The sequence below is a fragment of the Urocampus carinirostris genome, chromosome 13, assembly GCF_059441175.1.
Source record: "Urocampus carinirostris isolate Australia breed hairy pipefish chromosome 13, RoL_Ucar_1.0, whole genome shotgun sequence".
Taxonomy (NCBI): Eukaryota; Metazoa; Chordata; class Actinopteri; order Syngnathiformes; family Syngnathidae; genus Urocampus; species Urocampus carinirostris.
Genome location: NC_142361.1, coordinates 3889534 through 3907113, shown reverse-complemented (window position 1 = coordinate 3907113; position 17580 = coordinate 3889534). Strand labels below are relative to the sequence as shown.

At 41.3% G+C, this 17580-nt stretch overlaps 1 protein-coding gene and 1 long non-coding RNA gene across 5 annotated transcripts in view; one reads left to right on the top strand and one right to left on the bottom strand.

Annotated features, from left to right (window-relative positions):
- The window catches only part of LOC148353518 (uncharacterized), a 53705-nt gene extending 39024 nt beyond the window's left edge, over positions 1-14681 (bottom strand). Inside the window, exon 1 of the long non-coding RNA XR_015852425.1 lies at positions 14488-14681. This is a non-coding gene — a long non-coding RNA (uncharacterized LOC148353518). The remainder of the gene's footprint in view (positions 1-14487) is intronic.
- cdh11 (cadherin 11, type 2, OB-cadherin (osteoblast)) overlaps positions 1-17580 on the top strand; it is a 171392-nt gene that overhangs the window by 125025 nt on the left and 28787 nt on the right. For all 4 annotated transcript variants that reach the window (XM_088351128.1, XM_088351126.1, XM_088351125.1 and 1 more), the window contains 2 exons: positions 4703-4870; positions 13989-14176. In XM_088351128.1, coding sequence (XP_088207254.1) covers positions 4703-4870; positions 13989-14176 — 356 coding nt within the window. The remainder of the gene's footprint in view (positions 1-4702; positions 4871-13988; positions 14177-17580) is intronic.

The following is a 17580-nucleotide window of genomic DNA, read 5'->3' as shown; positions in this document are numbered from 1 at the left end:
ATTTTCAGTTTTACTTTTTCTCAGCTTAAAGCCACTGAGCCCACAATTAATGTCCCCATGTAGTCAGCTCATGATACGATTCTCCGCGCAGTGTTTTGTTACATCCACAAGAGTCCAGGGAATCCAACTGTGTAAAATATTTATTCCAAAACACACAATAGTGCTGATAGATAAAAAAGAATCCGCCTAAAACATTTCTTTATCGTTGGACGTTCCTTGTTGCAATTCGTGTGTTTCGCGCCATAATTTCCGTTTGCAAAGAAAAAGACAAAATTATTTCCAATATAGCAGTTAGTCTCAGCTTTTTTCACGGCCCACAGCCCGCAATAGCCGAAGAGGGACTGTATTGATAAAACGGACATCGCCTCGTTTAGCTCTGAATACCTTTAGCCAGTAGTGACCGACTCAAATGATGACACATTGGTTACGCAATAAATTCCCAACATAAATTTACGCACAATCAGGGTGCGTATTCAAATCAAAGCTTAAATAAATCTGCGTAAATCCACTCGTGATTCATGTCTCCGCATCGTTATTACGCGCAAGTGTGCACAATCATTGATTGATTTCTGGAAAGAGAAGTCAAACATTTACAACTATTTTACTATGTCTAAGAATAGGCCAAAGTCAAATACATGGTTGAGGAGGTTTTAGAGCTGAGCACTCGTCGTCTCCAAATGACCGCTCTTGGAAACACTGAAACATACCCATAAGGTAAAGCTTCATACTATTGTCCCAGCTGTTTTCCAGCTACGGTGCCCATGCTACACTCATATGCAGACATTTAATTGCATTATGGCAACAATAAAAACCCATTTCTATGTAGTCCAACTTAGGATATTCAATGACAGTAGCACTCACAGTAATATTCTTTTCAGTTGGGGACAATACTTTACAGTGTTACATTTCAAAAGAAACCCAACTAAACAGTTTAAGAAAAGCTATCAAATTACTTTGAGTAAATCTTAGATTAGGATTTTAGGCGAGTTTTGCAGGATTGTTAAAGGGTTAATCAAAAATTAGGTGTGCGGGTGAGTGATGAGTGTGCGTTATGCACAAAAAGTATAGTGATACAAAAAAAAAGTATCCTTCTGATTAGTTTTATTTAGCTAAATATATTTCTCAAGGGTTACATCACTTCAGAAAAGGTTGAGAGCTACCAGTCTAATTAATCTATTTTACTTTTAGTTGCAATCGTTTTAAGTGTCAAAGTAGTCTGTCCAGGCACGACAGAAGTTGAACAATTTCTTCTTTGGCGAATCATGCTGCCATTCTCTGTCCAATCACCATAAAGGAAAGTTATTAAGTTGGCAATTTAGCACCATCCATCTGTCTTGGACACCTGCTTTAAATTTGCAATAGGAAGAAAATTCAAGTAGGGAAGTCGATATGAAAGAAGTTAACAGAGAGTACTTTTTTTGGGAAGGTGAGTAATCAAATTTGTCGCCTTGTTCCGCCTACAATACACCATGAAAAGTCGAACTTTTGGCAATTTAGTGAGGTCCATCTGTCTTTTACACCTGGTTGAAATTTGGTAGCCAAGGATAAACTCAGGGTCAGTCAATTCTCTCATTCTGTTATTCTCATTCAAACTTTGCTGCCATCTCTGTCCACGCACCATGGTAAACCCTGTAATATTAAGTAAGTAAATATAAAGTAATTAAGGATAATAATATTTAGTCATTCCATCTACCACAGATCAAATTCATTTCTCATTACATCTAGATCAGTTGTCTCAAACTCAATTTACTTGAGGGCCGCCAGAGCTAGGATCCAAGTAAGGTTAGACTGAATCGGGTTTTCCACAAGAAAAGCTCAGTTGAAAAAACATTCTCCTCTTCACAAATATATTTGCTTAATTTGAAAATAAGATCTCAAAATATAAACATTAAGAATTCATGTGAAAATAAATCAATCACTCAGTAATAAATCAATCCTTAATGCGCTAGACCTGTACCTACATTTAAGGGACAGTGTGTATTATTTGACCACTAGATGTCACTGTATTGTGTAGTCCAACCGAAAGAAGGAAAAAAACAGGCTACAGAGACTCAGAGTGACCAAACTGCTCAATCTACCATTCCGCATCTCCTGATGTAGATCTTTTCAGTTATGGTAGGATTGCTGCTTCATTTAATCGCGAAACATTAAATTTCTCATCAAGCTCCACCCACATACCACACAGAAACCGTTTCTATTAACATTTTGTTGTCGATTAAAGCAACCTTTAGTGCAGGGATCAGCAACCTACCAGATATGGCTCTTTTCATGAGTACATATGGCTCTGAGATTAAATTAAGCTTGTGAAATTATTTACTCAATTTTTGCATGAGGATCCCATTGTCGCTCGTGCAATGCAGAGACAATATAGACTTCTCGGGGTTCAGTCCACTATATAGAGCACAATTTCAACCCTTTTAACGTTTCGAACTGTTGAGTCACATACGTTTCTGTACAATGTCACCAGTCGCTGAAATATGTCATGCCACATATCATTGGAAAGCTCAACATATGATGACTGTTAAACACAGAAACATCGCGATCAGTCTGAAACAAGATACCTGAAAACTGTAAAGCCAGTGTGGCTCACCAAAGATGTCATCTTGCAGCCATCACATTTGATGTGCAACTTTGGGCTCCTTACATCCGTGAGAGTATAATATGAAATTTACTCCAAAACACACGGTAAAGTCGACAGATAAAAAAAATATGCCGAAAAGCCTCTCTGCATTGACGGACGTTCCTTGTTGCGCGCAGTCTGTTTAGCTCCATAATTTCCGTTTACAAATAAAAAGACTAGTAAAAATAATTTTCTTTAGGCCATTAGCAACCTAACTTGTGATTGCGACTTTTTTGGCCAATTGCAGGCTTTGTTTTACGGTCCCATAAGGGCTGTAAATGCTAAAAAGACCTGCCTTCTTTACTTCTGAATAACTTAAGTCAATAACTACCGATTCACATGATGATTTACACATGGTTCAGGCGAGAATAAAAACCTTCTGTTTCTGTGTGTACTAACTCAGATTACTCAATAATAGTAGTACTTACAATTATATTTTATTTTGGGACAAAACTACAGAGTGTTACCTTTCAAAGTTGACCAAAACCATCCAAATTCTCCAAATAGTTGATGAACGGCATTCAATTTACTTTAGGTTCGTCTTAGATTGGGATTTTAGGTTTTACAGTTTACAGTCAAGGTGTCATACCAACGGACCCATTTTGGCAGTATATTGTATGAAAGCTCATTAAACAATCTATGTTCATTGTTGAGACACTTTATGATGTAGAGCCACCGAACAAATTTTGATCACCCAAAAGGTTCAGCAAAGAACTTAATGCATTTTGATTGGGTGGGGGGAAGGAATGGACGAAGCTATTCACTGGGAGCGTGCTCCATCCTCGCCCAGCGCCGTCTGAACTGCTGGTAAATACGTTGATGTTATTGTTTGCAGTATTTTGTGACATTTTTACAAAAGAAGTTTGATCGCACCTTGTTTTGAAACCGTTATTTAGGACAAATAAGGGCCTTGACAATTTTAAGTAACTGCTGGAGGGAGACAACATATTCATTATATTTATTATTATAAATTGTATACAGAAACCCCTCACTACTTATCACTGGTTCACTGCTTTGCGGATTTTGAATTGAATTGTCTTTATTCATTGATATTAATGTTTCATGCTTTGTGTTCAGAGCAGGCAACACACAGCAAATGCTGCCACAGGGGCAGGTTAGGGAGGGCTATGTGTCATGAACCAGAACAGACTCTCGGAACCAATAGCGTTAGTTTCAGAGTTTTTATTAGAAAGGATCGTTGGAGCAGGCTTGGGACGTCGGCGCTTGTTGGTCGAAAGCCTCTTCGGGCGGAACGGCAGCTCCGTGACGGAAGACGTAAGGTGCAGCGTAGCGGGTAAGTCGATGGCCGGGGCGGGAGAGTAGGTCGCAAAACTTGTAACGGAAATAGGTCAAAAAACGAGAGGCAGGCATGAATCATGCAAGAGAAGTCGTGAGTACCTTGTAATCTGGAGTCACACTCAGAGATACGAGGAGTACACTCGAACGTCCATCTCTGGACGCTGACAGCTTAAGTGGGGAACACCATCCAATCAGAAAGCGCGCTCCAGCGCGCCAAACGACTACCCCAGGTGGCTCCACAATACGACACTATGTGTATTGGATGGGGGTGACTCTCTGTGCACAACTTTGATTGGCTGATGTATGCTATCAGTCAAACAGCAGGATGGGAAGTCAGTGTCTTAACCCAAAACAAACTAGGAAGCATTGCAGCCGCTAGATTTTAGAGGCTTGTTACATAGAAAAAATTAAATCAGACTCGAAGGAAAGTCAGAAGTGCGCAAAGAAAGGGTGATCACCAGCGAGTGATCCATGGATTGTTATGAGGTCCGGTAATAGACTTGGGTGGAGTTGTGGAAAAGGCAAAACCGAGCCTGCAGGTCCGGTCCACTGCTACCCCTACGGTTAGGATAACAACTCTCTTAATTCACCCTGCCGAGCCTGACAATAAAGTCCATTCAACTTCAATTCTGTGTTCTGTTTTTAATTGTAGATCCATAGTTGTTATTTTGTTACAGTCATTTAGTCTTGAGGTAAGTTTGACCCTCGGGCTTCCCCATTTACCACAATTTTACCTTTTAATTAGTTTTACCTGCACTGAAAAGCATTTATTCATTCATTCAGGCATTATCCGTACGGCGCTACCCGACATGGACCGTGAGGCCCGGCAAGAGTATGATGTTGTGATCCAGGCCAAGGACATGGGTGGCCACATGGGCGGCCTGTCGGGGACCACTGAAGTCAAGATCACGCTCACAGATGTCAATGACAACCCACCCAAGTTCCCGCAGAGTGAGTCTTTCTTCACACGATTTCCAATGAATTATTATTGTTATATATGAATGTGTATACAGTGTTCATATGTTACTGAAAAGCAGTTATTAGTTACAGTTATGCGTTAACTTAATTTAAAAATTAATTAAATTTGCCCCCAAATTATTGACACCGAAAAGTAGCATGTTACTTACGTAAAGTAACTTGAAAATTAAGGTATTTACTGGCATAGAATGCAACCCCCTAAAACTGCTTTAAATTAACCACATAATAAAAGAAATAGAAGAAAATGCGTACACCAACCCTTATATTTCCTTCCTTGTGCAATCCTGAGATTGGAGAGGAACGCTGAGACAAGTCTCCCTATAAATTTTGTTTCTGGTTTCATACCACTCGAATATCTCTTTCTCCATCTTATGGGCAGTGCCCAAGACGTATTTTTTTTCTTCAGGCATTGGTGTATTGCAAAAAGTAATTTACATATAGAAAATAGTAAAAGTTGTGCTCATGTTTGCCTTACTAATTACCCATTGGTTTGTTGATCCTGTATAAGCTACACCAGGGGTCGGGAACCTTTTTGACTCAAAGAGCCATAAAAGCAAAAAATAATAATTTTATTTTGGGAAAGAGCCACACCATATATTATGAGACAAATTTACTAAATTGCTAAACCCACGCCCCAGACAAAAGCTTGGTCTTCAGCACATTTATTTTTGATGATTTGATAAAAATTATGAAAAGAGAATAATGCCAGAGCCCCTGTCCCAAAATCAACAAATATACCACTTTAAACTTGTCTCTTTCTCACAATTACTCAAGATCGGTTAAACTCCTTTTGACCCTTTTTTTCGTACATATTGCTTTCAAAACCAGATGCAAGCAGTTATTGTGTAAAAACGTCACAACATTCTGCAAATAGTGAGCCTGATGAGCTCACTTTTGGCGCAGACGGCGTAGGGCGAGAGATGGGAGGGAGTGCTTGCACTTTTTGCATAGCTCCACCCATCCCTCCCACTCACCCAATCAAATGACTCAGTTCTCTTCCGGTGTTTTGGCGTATTTACAGTTCTGTGGATTCATCATAAGGTATCTGAACACTGAACACAGATTACATAGTGAACTTTTATATAAAGGATTCTTTAGCGTTGTACAGCCAAAACGAGTTTTTTTCCCCCTTTTTTTGTGTGACACCTTGACTGTAAATTGTAGTGAAAAACGTGCCCTATATATACTGCGAAGTAATGTCATTACACTTAGCTTTGGTTTGGCTTTGCGTGTACCTGAATAGGATTGACAGCTAAGTTTTGAACAAGATGGAGAAATTTTGCATGCAATCAAATTTGTCTCTGAGCCACAGATACTCATAGAAAGAGCCATATATGGCTCGCGAGCCTTAGGTTCCCGACCCCTGAGCTACACCCTCTCGCCATGCTCTGCCTGCATATTCTACTGCTGCCACACAACCAACTATGCACATATAATTCGACTCCTTGATCTCAGTGATTCATAGTTGTAAATATACTATCTATCTATCTATCTATCTATCTATCTATCTATCTACCTTGGTCATATCCCTCAAGAGGGGTGACCGACAGCAAGACACACACATACAAGAACAAAGAAAATAAAAGGGAAATAAATAGCAAAAAAAACACAAACATTTTTAGACCATGGCCAACCCAATTGCCCAAACACCCAAACAAGTTAGGCACCTCGGCACCCAAGTTGGTCATGCTTTCGTCCCTCCAGATGAAATGGGACACCAGAAAGCGGCCCTGTCACTCGGGTCAGGGTGACACAACACACTCTTTTGTTCAACAGCAGGGCCCGACAGCTTTCACTGGTTTACCCCTGCCGCATCATACGGGTGCTCAGCCCATCCTTAAGAACGTGTCCACAATCCCACTATCCTTTCACAACACCTCTCCACTCCTTTCTATCACCAACAAGAGCTCTAGCTTCCATTATGTTTAGACCTCTTTCCTGCAGTGCACTCATAACACTATCCATCCACGTCAATCGCAGCCTTCCTCTTGGTCTCCTTCCATTGACTTCTGCTCTGTAGATCCTATTCAACATTCACTCCTCATCCATCCTCTCCATGTGTCCAAACCAACCGAGTACTCTCTTATCAACACGCTTGCTCAGTTCCATGACTACTCCAGTTCTGTCTCTCACAATTTCATTTCTCAGTCTATCCAATCTTGTCACTCCTAACATAGTCCTCAAACAATTCATCTCAAAAACATTCAACTTCCTTCTTGAATCTGCATTCAGGCTCCAAGTCTCTGCACCATGCAAAACAGTCGGTACAATCACACTCTCATACAGTCCCCTCTAAACATCCATACTCATACTCTTGTTGTTCATCACTCTCCTCAGAGCACCCAAAACCTTGCTTCATTGATTCCCTCTGTGCAATACCTCACACTCCATTCCACCAACTGCAGCCACATCACAACCCAAGTACCTAAACCTTTCAACTTCTTCCAGCACCTGTCCATGCAACCTGATTTCTAACATCATGCCCACTCCATCACGTGAACACTTCATCACCTTACTCTTCCCAACATTAACATAACTTACGCCTATCACATACTCTTCCAAACTCTGTTACCAACCTTCTCAATGTTTTCTTCAGAATCAGCCACAAGTGCTGTGTCATCTGCAAACAACAACTGACTTACCTGCCACCCTGTTCCACTGTTGTCCATCATGTCTACACCTCTGCCAAATACTCTTGCATTCACCTCTCTCACCACACCATCCATGTACACATTAAACAGCGATGGTGACATCACACACCCCTGTCTCACACCAGTCAACACAGGGAACCACTCACTTGTCTCACTCCCTACTCTTACACATGCTCTACTGTTCAAATAAAAACTCTTCGATGCTTCCAAGAACTTTCCACCCACTCCATACATCACCATCACTTGCCACAACGCCTCCCTATCAACTCTGTCATACGCCTTTTCCAAGTCCATGAAAGCCAAATAAACATCCTTACAAACATCCTTTGCAAAATATTTCTCACACACCTGTCGTACTGCAAACACCTGATGCAAACATCCTCTTCCTTTCCTGAAACCACTCTGCTCCTTCATCACTACCTTATTCGTTCTTTCTCTCACTCTCTTAATCAAGACTCTTCCATACAGCTTACCCGGCACAGACAACAAACTGATACCTCTCGAATTGCTACATTCTTACTTATCACCTTTACCCTTATACAATGGCACCACACATGCACTAGACCAATCAACAGGAACCACACCACTTAAAAAGCATACATTCAACAAGCGTACTAACCAGTCAATCATAGCTGTGCCACCTTTTTTCAGGAATTCAGCAGTACAACCATCCAACCCAGGTGCCTTCCCCCCTTTCATTTCTTTCACTGCCCCTTGCACCTCCCATGTTTCCACAGGCTTCACATATAAATCACCCAACACGGGCATTCTCTCCAAAAAAATATACGGTACGTAGAATATCTCCATGGGGAGAAATTCAGCGTCAACACATTCTGCGGTTGAGACTGCGCCACCAGAACTGTATTTAGTTGTACTTTGTAGGTATATATAAACAGGCCCACCTTGAAGAGAATGTGTTATGGATCAAGGGTTTTAACTCACAACATAAGTGATGAGTAAATCATGACCTGCATTTAACAAGACACGGAATAGCACAGTAACACACCAGGTAGTAACCACAGTAGTTTTACAAAATGGTATTAATAAAACGTTACAGTATTACAGAGAAAAGGAATTGCCTTCTAGGAATGCGTCCTTTTGTAATGCATCAGTCATGACACTGTGTTTGTGTACATATACACTGTATATTTATAAAAAAAAATCCTCACCCCTGGCGCAGTGGTATTTGTGTCATCCTCAGACTTGGGTCCTCTATTAGAGGCCTGGGAGTTTGAAGGTTCTGTGCAGTATAAAAGCTGTTTTTAAGACAGCACTCTTCAAGACTGAGGCTTCAGATAATGTTCCTGTAATCTGTAGGAGCCACTCTTCCAGTTTGGGGTTTATTGCCCCTAGTGGTCCCACTATCACGCTTGCCTTGATCTTCCACATCTGTTCAAGCTGCTCTTTCAAACCTTGGTACTTCTTCAGTTTGTCGTGTTCCTTTTTCATGATATTGGTGTCAGCTGGGATTGCCGCATCTATTATCACTGCTCTCTTCTGCTCTTTGTCCACCACAAATATGTCTGGTTGGTTAGCCAGGGCCTGCTAGTCAGTCTTTAAACTAAAGTTCCATGATCTTGGCCATGTTGTTCTCGGCAACTTTCTGTGGTATGGCACACTGGTATTTGGGTACTTTTATGCCATACTGGTTTGCAGATGTTCCTGTATACAATCCCAGCTATTTGCTAGTGCCTCTTCATGTACGCTAATCCAGCTAGCATCTTAAACCCTGCCATGATGTGCTGGACTGTTTAAATGGTGTTGTTCCATGGTCTGCACCTTGGGTCTGATCTTCTCTGGTAGATCATGGCCTCTATGGCTCTTGTGCTTACAGCATGTTATTTTGCTGCCATGATCAGAGCTTCTGCGCTGTCGGTCAGTCCTGCATTTTCCAGCCCCTGGAAGGATTTCTCGATGTTAGCCACCTCCGCTATCTGCTGGTAGTAAATTCCATTAAGGGGCTTGTCATTCCGTGATGTCTGCTCTTTTTCCTCTACACTCTCATCAATGTCTGCTCCCCAAGACAGTCACTCAGCAGGTCATCTTTTGTGGCCATTTGTTTGATGTATTTCAGAATTTAACACTATTGGAGGCGCACCCGCCTGATAAGGCTCAGGTGCCCTCGCCTTGCATGAAATCGCACGGACAAGGTTTTACATTACATTTTCCCTCAAGAATACATATGTAGATTTTTTTAGTAACGTTTGTGTCGCGAAGGAGGACATTTTCATGCAGGGGGGGTGGTTATTGGTACAAGTGTGCGTATTTGAAAATACAGTGGTAGCAAAAAGGAGTTTCGTTGTGGTTAATTTAAGTATTGATTACACTGTTAAAACTAGTCGGATTTCGTTTTCAGCTTCCTCCACCTTCGATTCATTTATCTTCAATTCAGGTGCCTGGTTTCCATGTTCTCAAAGAAATCAACACACCATGGCAGACGAAAAAACGGAAAGCATTCAATGGAGAGAAAGTGAAGTTTCGGATTTGATTTATATTTGGGGGACAACTCTCTTTAGCCTTCAGCAGCACAACAACTTTCAAATTGCTAGATACGCTATGAAGCTGGAATCCATGAACACTTCCTCTAACAATGCATTGCATGTGACATCATGTGTCCTCTTACGCGCAAGCAGGATATGATGGGAATCAAACAAGAGACGCTTGAAAGACACAGGAGACGCAGAGAAGTCACATTTAATTGCAAATGTGAACGCTCTCACAAAAACATGGGACTTCACCCTGAAATGTTGAATTTCTAGACTCTGCCAAGGCTCAAACCTGTGAACTTCCATTCTCGGGAGTGGGCGCTCAACCTTAAGGGCATTTTTAGACTCTTATGTGCACTTTATGGACTTGAAATATGTTTATATAATATGTATGCACAGACACACATACATCATTTGAAATAGTGTACAAAAGTCAACAGCTGCAAAAACCGTCCCACTTCACAGTTGTATCATGGGTCTTAACCTTTTTAAAGTAGGAGCAGAAGGAGCACCTATTAAAAAATGTTCCAGATGGCAGAAATGGGGATGCTAATTACATATTTAGCACTCTCAGAGAAGCACTGCAGCTTAAAGATGAAAATAATAAAAATAAAGTCACTTTTGTCCTTTAATAAAACAACAAAGATTCATGAAAATAACTGTGCGTTCCGGGGTTCTAAAAGACTTCCTCCGTCTTGATTTCCCTCTCAGCCTGATTCGTCGAATACGCATTGAGACTTGAGTTAAATACAATTCAGCTAATCTAGCGATAACAAAAAGCCAAGCCCGAGGCTCTGAAAAATTCTTTTTTTATATACTTGATCTGTCATATTGGTGCTGGCACGTATCAATTACCCAACAAACTGCTTTTGTGAGATTACTGAGCTGCCAACTCAGCCGCCTTGCTCTTCGCCCCGGAAAAGTAAATGAAACCAGCCGCAATCCTGCCATCCACAAAAAAAGACATGCTGATTTGAAAAGAAGATTTTGTGCCTCGGAAATAGTAGTTAAGAATTCAGCTCGTGTCGCTAATAATACTGCACAACGAAACATTAGTGCTGCTCTTACATATGAAAGAATGCGCCGGACACCAAAAAGGAAAAGGCAGTGTTTCTGTGGGAGGTAAACGGAAGAAAAATGACAAATAGGGGAAGGACTCACATCTTGATTCAGAAGTAAATAGGGGATGACGGGGAGGTAACAAGAATACAAAATAGAATAGCTGTGCGCCATTGGAGCATCACCACCATTGAGATGCAACACTTTTTTTGGGTGGCATTTCTCTTTTTTGTCATTCACCTTTAGACTGACCTGCCCAATTTCTTGTAATATGTTGTTATCCTGGCCAAAATTGTTCTGGTCTGGCAGAGTACTCAGGGTCCCAATAGCTTAAATCAAATTTAAGACCAAATTGACCCAAAAAAAAACACAATTGAATCAAACTAAAGAATAAAACACATATATTTATTGCACACAATACCCCGTGCCTCATTACACATTACCTGGCACACCTTTGCACACCTTTTAGCCCTGGCGAAAATTTTTTGTTGGACAGCTTTTTCTCATTAAATTTACACTTCCCCATGGTCCAAAGTAAACGTATCTGTCCGAAGTACCGTATTTTCCGCACTATAAGGCGCACCTAAAAGTCTTATTTTTTTTCAAAAGCTGACCATGCGCCTTATAATACAGTGCGCCTTATATATGGCTCAATATTAAATTCGCAAGGTCTCGCAACTTACACAATAGCCGCCGACTCGATTTTCCCCCGAACGTGGAGTAGTCCGCGGTGTATGCTGGGATTTATATACCAGCGTTTCATTGGCTAACCAATGTGTCAATCATCATTTGAATCAATCGCTATTGACTAAAGTTATTCGGAGCCTCGTATTGGCTAGAGGGCCAAAACAAACCCTGCAATAGGCTGAAAAAGATGTGTCAATCATTCGTTAAATTGATCGCTATTGGCTGAAGTTATTCGGAGCCTTGGATACGCTAGAGGGCCAAAACAAACCCTGCAATTGGCCGAAAAAGATGTGTCAATCATCCGTTAAATCGATCGCTATTGGCTGAAGTTATTCTGAGCCTCGGATACGCTAGAGGGCCAAAACAAACCCTGCAATTGGCCGAAAAAGATGTGTCAATCATCCGTTACATCGATCGCTATTGGCTGAAGTTATTTGGAGCCTCGGATACGCTAGAGGGCCAAAACAAACCATGCAATTGGCCGAAAAAGATGACTGAATAGCAAGCTTGCTAAACAACGCCATAAAGAAACATGTTTCATTAGTCTGTATTTGTAAATATTTTACTCTCCTGGATTTACTACACTCACGGTTGTAAGAAGACCATGATTGCGTATCATTATTGAACGTGAGAACTTAGGTGAGCTATGCGGCTTTATATTTTCCCGGTATCTTGTTTTAGAACGATCTTGATGTTGCTGTGATGAGTTGAGTGAATTAAACTCAATTCCAAGTGTTTATTGTCATATGCACAGTAAAGTTGCGAGCGAAAAAGAAAATAGAAACTAAGGAATGGTTGGCATTTCTTGAATTCCAAGACTTTAACCTTCCGAATGATATTTGAAATGATGCATTTGAGTCACAACGTACGGACACCGCATCCGCACGTGTCTACGACACGTATTTGCTTCTTTGTAAGCTTTGGGAATGTTAAGGGGGTAATCAGTTTGACTGAATCATCTGACTGTTTTGTCGACGTTCCCATTGTAGCGCCTTATAATCTATGGAAGATATAGGACCAAAAACTATTTTTTGGGGGTGCGCCCTATAACCCGGTGCGCCCTATAGTGCGGAAAATACGGTATCTGTGTGTGATGTGGGTAGACCTAAGACATGCGTCTGCTCTGAAGTCCCGACTGAAACCACATCACCGTTTTGATAGTTCTGTTATTTTGGTCACGCAATGTGTCCATGAAAGTAAATCAATGAATTATTACAAAAAGATTATTGAAAAACCTTACTCAATCTTTTTAGTTCAAACAAATATAAATCTTATAAACGCTTCACATTTTCAAGACTTTTGAAAACGGAATTAAGACATTTCAATGCCAATTAGGCCTTGTTTTTTTGGAATAGGAAATTCAATGCTTTTTAAGACTTTTCAAGAATCCGCGGAAACCCTGGCATAATGTTCTTCTAGGAAAGCTGCTGAGTCAGCAAAACCAAAAATGCTAAGTCATCTTTTTTTGGTCCGTTTTCACATCTAAGGTAACCTACCTGACTGAATGTGAAAAATGGTGGTCATATCTAAACTTCTTAGCCCTTTTCCTTGGTGAACAGACACACAAACAGACAAAAAAAGATGTTTTGGTTTTCATTGGACAGGAAGAAGGAGACTCACAGTACTTAAAAATGCCTGTAGTCAATCAAAACAATGTTCAATAAAGTAAAAATTGGTCAAAAACAATAAGAAAACTGCCTGAATCAAAAAACGATACAGCAAACCTTAGAAGGCAGGATGAACTAACAAATTGTGATGGTGAAAAACAGAGGTGGAAATGGAAATCAGGTGAGCAAGCTTTGAAGTAAAGGTTGAGGCAGTAGCTCATTTAGGTGATATAAAATTCAGCCTCATTTACCTATTGATTCAACTATCCATATTAAATCGTAATCCTGTTGAGTCGAAACCAAATTCATCCTATTCTCAGTCAGATTGCTCAAATGATTTAGCGCAGTGGTTCTCAAATAGTGGGGTGTCACACTGAAATGTAATCAAAATTGTTTGCAAAGGTAATCGCCCCTGGTCATGTCTGTGCACTGATATGTATATTGTCAGTTTGGTTCCAGTTTTTTCTTGGTAATGCTTTACAAGCTGACAGGAAGTTACATCGCATACCTTGGGTAAATGCGGAAGTGGCCCGTGCAAATTATGTAATCTTTTTTCTGGCTTTATGTCATTCAATAAATAACGTTGTCATCATGCCTGCAGGTGTGTATCCCATGTCTGTATCGGAAGACAAAGTAGAGGGAGAAGAAGTGGGTCGTCTCAAAGCAAAGGACCCAGATATGGGGGACAACGGGCTGGTCAACTATCGGCTGACTGATGGAGATGGCCTGGGGATATTTGAGCTCAGCACTGACTCTGAGAGCAGGGAAGCTGTCATCAAGCTCAAAAAGGCAAGGATTTAAATATTATATATATATATATATATATATATACTACCGTAAAAAGTTTGTGGTTGCTTCAAAATGTTCTTTCTATCTATCTACCCCGGTCATATCCCTCGAGAGGGGTTACCAACAGTAGGACAAACACAGACACAAAGAAAAGAAAAAAGGAAAACCAGCAACCACCTGTACAGTGTTCCAATCGCATGTTGTGTTTTAGAATTGAGTAAGAAGGCTAATGGTTGACAAGAAAACCCTCGTGAAATTACATTAGCACAGCTGAATACAATTTAGCTGGTAAGAGAAGCAATAAAACTGACCTTCCTTCGAGGTAGTCGAGGATCTGGAGACATTTGTATTATACTTTTAAAAAAACTGAAAAAGATAACTTTAATGCTAAATTTGACGGTATATTCTTATTCTAAAAAATAAAGGCGATTTGATGCAAGAAATCACCAATAAACTGAAGATCTCTTAAAATAGGGTCTACTACTCACTTCAGAGAACAGCAGAAACAGGCTCTAACCCAGACCTGGGCGCTCCGGTCCTGGAGGGTTTCTCTGATCCAATACAGGTGATTCCAATCACCAGTATCGTTAACGAGCACTTGCTAGCTTGCTAACGAGGTTATAATTTGTATCACCTGAGTTAAAGAAGAGCAAACTTCAAAATCTGGCAGGACGTATGGCCCTCCAGGACCGGAGTGCCCAGGTCTGCTTGAAGTCTAACCAGAGTAGAAAGAGAAGTATGCTGCACAGCCAAGCAAAAGGACAGGGACATTAGAGTATCTCGTTAGAGAAATGGACGCCTTTCAGGTCCTCAACTAAAAACTATGATAAATAGTACCCGCAAATCACTAATGTCAACTTATACAGTGAAGAGGTGACTAATAAAGGAAAACCTTCAAGGCAGAGTGGGAAAGAAAATCCATATCTGAGACTGGCAACAAGAAGAAAGTGATTAAGACGGGTAATCGAACACAGACACTGAACATTTTTTTAAGCATGTCTTCTACTGCAAACTGTTAACTTAGGATAGCAATATTCAAATGGCATTCTATACTGGTGGTTCTGAGTGGTGAAGGTTATAATCCAATACAAAAAAATCATAACTATATTGGAAGATGTCTGGATTGGTTTGGGTTAAATATTTTCAGGTATGCCAATATTGCCAGTGATCCCTTGTTTGCTGCGGGAGTTGCATTCCAAAAAAAGTCCTGACATAGTCAAAACCTGGGAAGTAGAGAAAAATATTTATTATATATCAGTAACTTTTATTATATAGGACTGTAACAAAAAAATGACTATAGAGCTACAAATAAGAAAAGAAAACACAGAATTGCAGTTAAAAGAGTTGTCTTTATTGTCATTATGCAATAGTAAAATTGGAGGACTTCTCTTTTTGATGTAAGAAATCAATGTAGAGAGCGGCTGGCTAGCTGCACGCTAGCATCCGTGTTCGTTCGGCTGAGCCAGGTCTCTGTGATGATTAAAATATACGCATCCCCAATATAAACATTTCTTAAAAGTTGTAGCTCATATAGGTCATCAGTTTTATAGGTAATAGAATAGAATAGAATAGAATATACCTTTATTGTCATTGTTACAAATGGGCTAACATATTGTGACAACGAAATTGGGCATGACACTCCAGTTTTACACTTCCATAGTGAGGTATGAGCAAGAAGATAAAGGAACAGAGAAGATAATGTTATAAGACAAGGGGGATAAGGCTATAGTTATAATTTACATGGTATTTACACAAGAAATGTCGGCATGTGGGATGTTACATACAGGGTTGTCGTGATAACGTTGGTATCGTAACGGTTGTGCAATATTGCATTTGGTGCAAAGTCATCATAGTGCAAAAATAGTCAGCATGAAACAGGAAATGGTCAGACATTGTGCAATTTGAGCATTAAACGTAGTGCAGTCGACATGTGCAAGAACAAGACATGAGTAACATTATATTCGTATGAGGTAGTGTTGGCACGAGTTTTCAGGTTTTTTTTGTGCGGTGTCTGTTTGAGCAGTGAACAAACATAGTGCAGACAGCATGTACGTGAGTACCATTTTACATACGTGTGAGGTAGTTTTTTTGCAACAGTTTTCAGTTTTTGTGCGGTGTCTGTTTAGGGTGGTAATGGCTGTGGGGAAGAAACTGTCTCTGAGTCTGTTCGTTTTTGCTTTGTGTGACCTGTAGCGCTTGCCGGAAGGCAGCAGGTCGAAGAGATGGTGGCCGGGGTGAGAAAAGTCCTTGATGATGTTTTCTGCTCTGCTGAGGTAGCGAGAGCAGGCAATGTCCTCCAGACTGGGCAGAGAGGAGCCGACGATTCTCTGGGCTGTTTTGATGATCCTCTGGAGCTTTTTCCTGTCTGCTGCTGTGCACCCAGCATACCACACCGTGATGCAGTATGTTAGGATGCTCTCCACTGTGGCTTTGTAGAAGGACACCTGCAGCTGCTGTTTTAGGTTATTTTTCCTGAGCAATCTCAGGAAGTGCAGTCGCTGCTGGGCCTTCCCTACCACCGCTCTGGTGTTTGCAGACCAGGAGAGGTCGTCGGAGATGTGCACGCCCAGGAATTTGAACGAGTGGACTCTCTCTACACAGTCTCCTTTTATGATGAGTGGTGCTGGATTCCTGCCATTCCTTCTGAAATCCAGAATCAGTTCTTTTGTTTTTGTGGTGTTCAATATGAGGTGGTTTTCCGAACACCACGTTGAAAGTGACTCAACCTCATCCCTGTATGCCGCCTCGTCCCCTTCAGAGATGAGGCTGATCAAGGTGGTATCGTCAGCGAACTTAATGATAGTGTTTGTGGGGTGGGTCGGTGAGCAGTCGGAGCTGTAGAGGGTGAAAAGCAGGGGGCTCAGTGCACAACCTTGGGGGGAGCCAGTGTTCAGTGTTAGGGTGGGAGAGACGTGGGTACAGAGTTTCACCGACTGTGGGCGGTTGGAGAGGAAGTCCATTATCCAGTGGCAGATGGAGGGAGAGAGTCCTAGGTGTGCAAGTTTCTCCACCAGGATCTCCGGGATAATGGTGTTGAAGGCTGAGCTGAAGTCCAGGAAGAGCATTCTGACGTAGCTCCCCCGGTGATCCAGGTGTTTCAGCACGGTGTAAGGTGCTGTGTTTATGGCGTCGTCAGTGGAGCGGTTTGCCCTGTAGGCAAACTGGTGGGGGTCCAGTGTGAGTGGCAGGGAGTTTTTGATGTGCCGGGACACTAACCTCTCGAAGCACTTCATGACCACAGGCGTAAGAGCTACAGGCCTGTAGTCGTTGAGGCTTTCCACTGCTGACTTTTTGGGGATGGGAATGATGGTGGAGGTTTTGAGGCAAGGTGGGACGGTCGCCTGTGACATGGACCGGTTGAAGATGGTGGTGAAGACCCCAGCCAGCGGATTGGAACAGTCCCT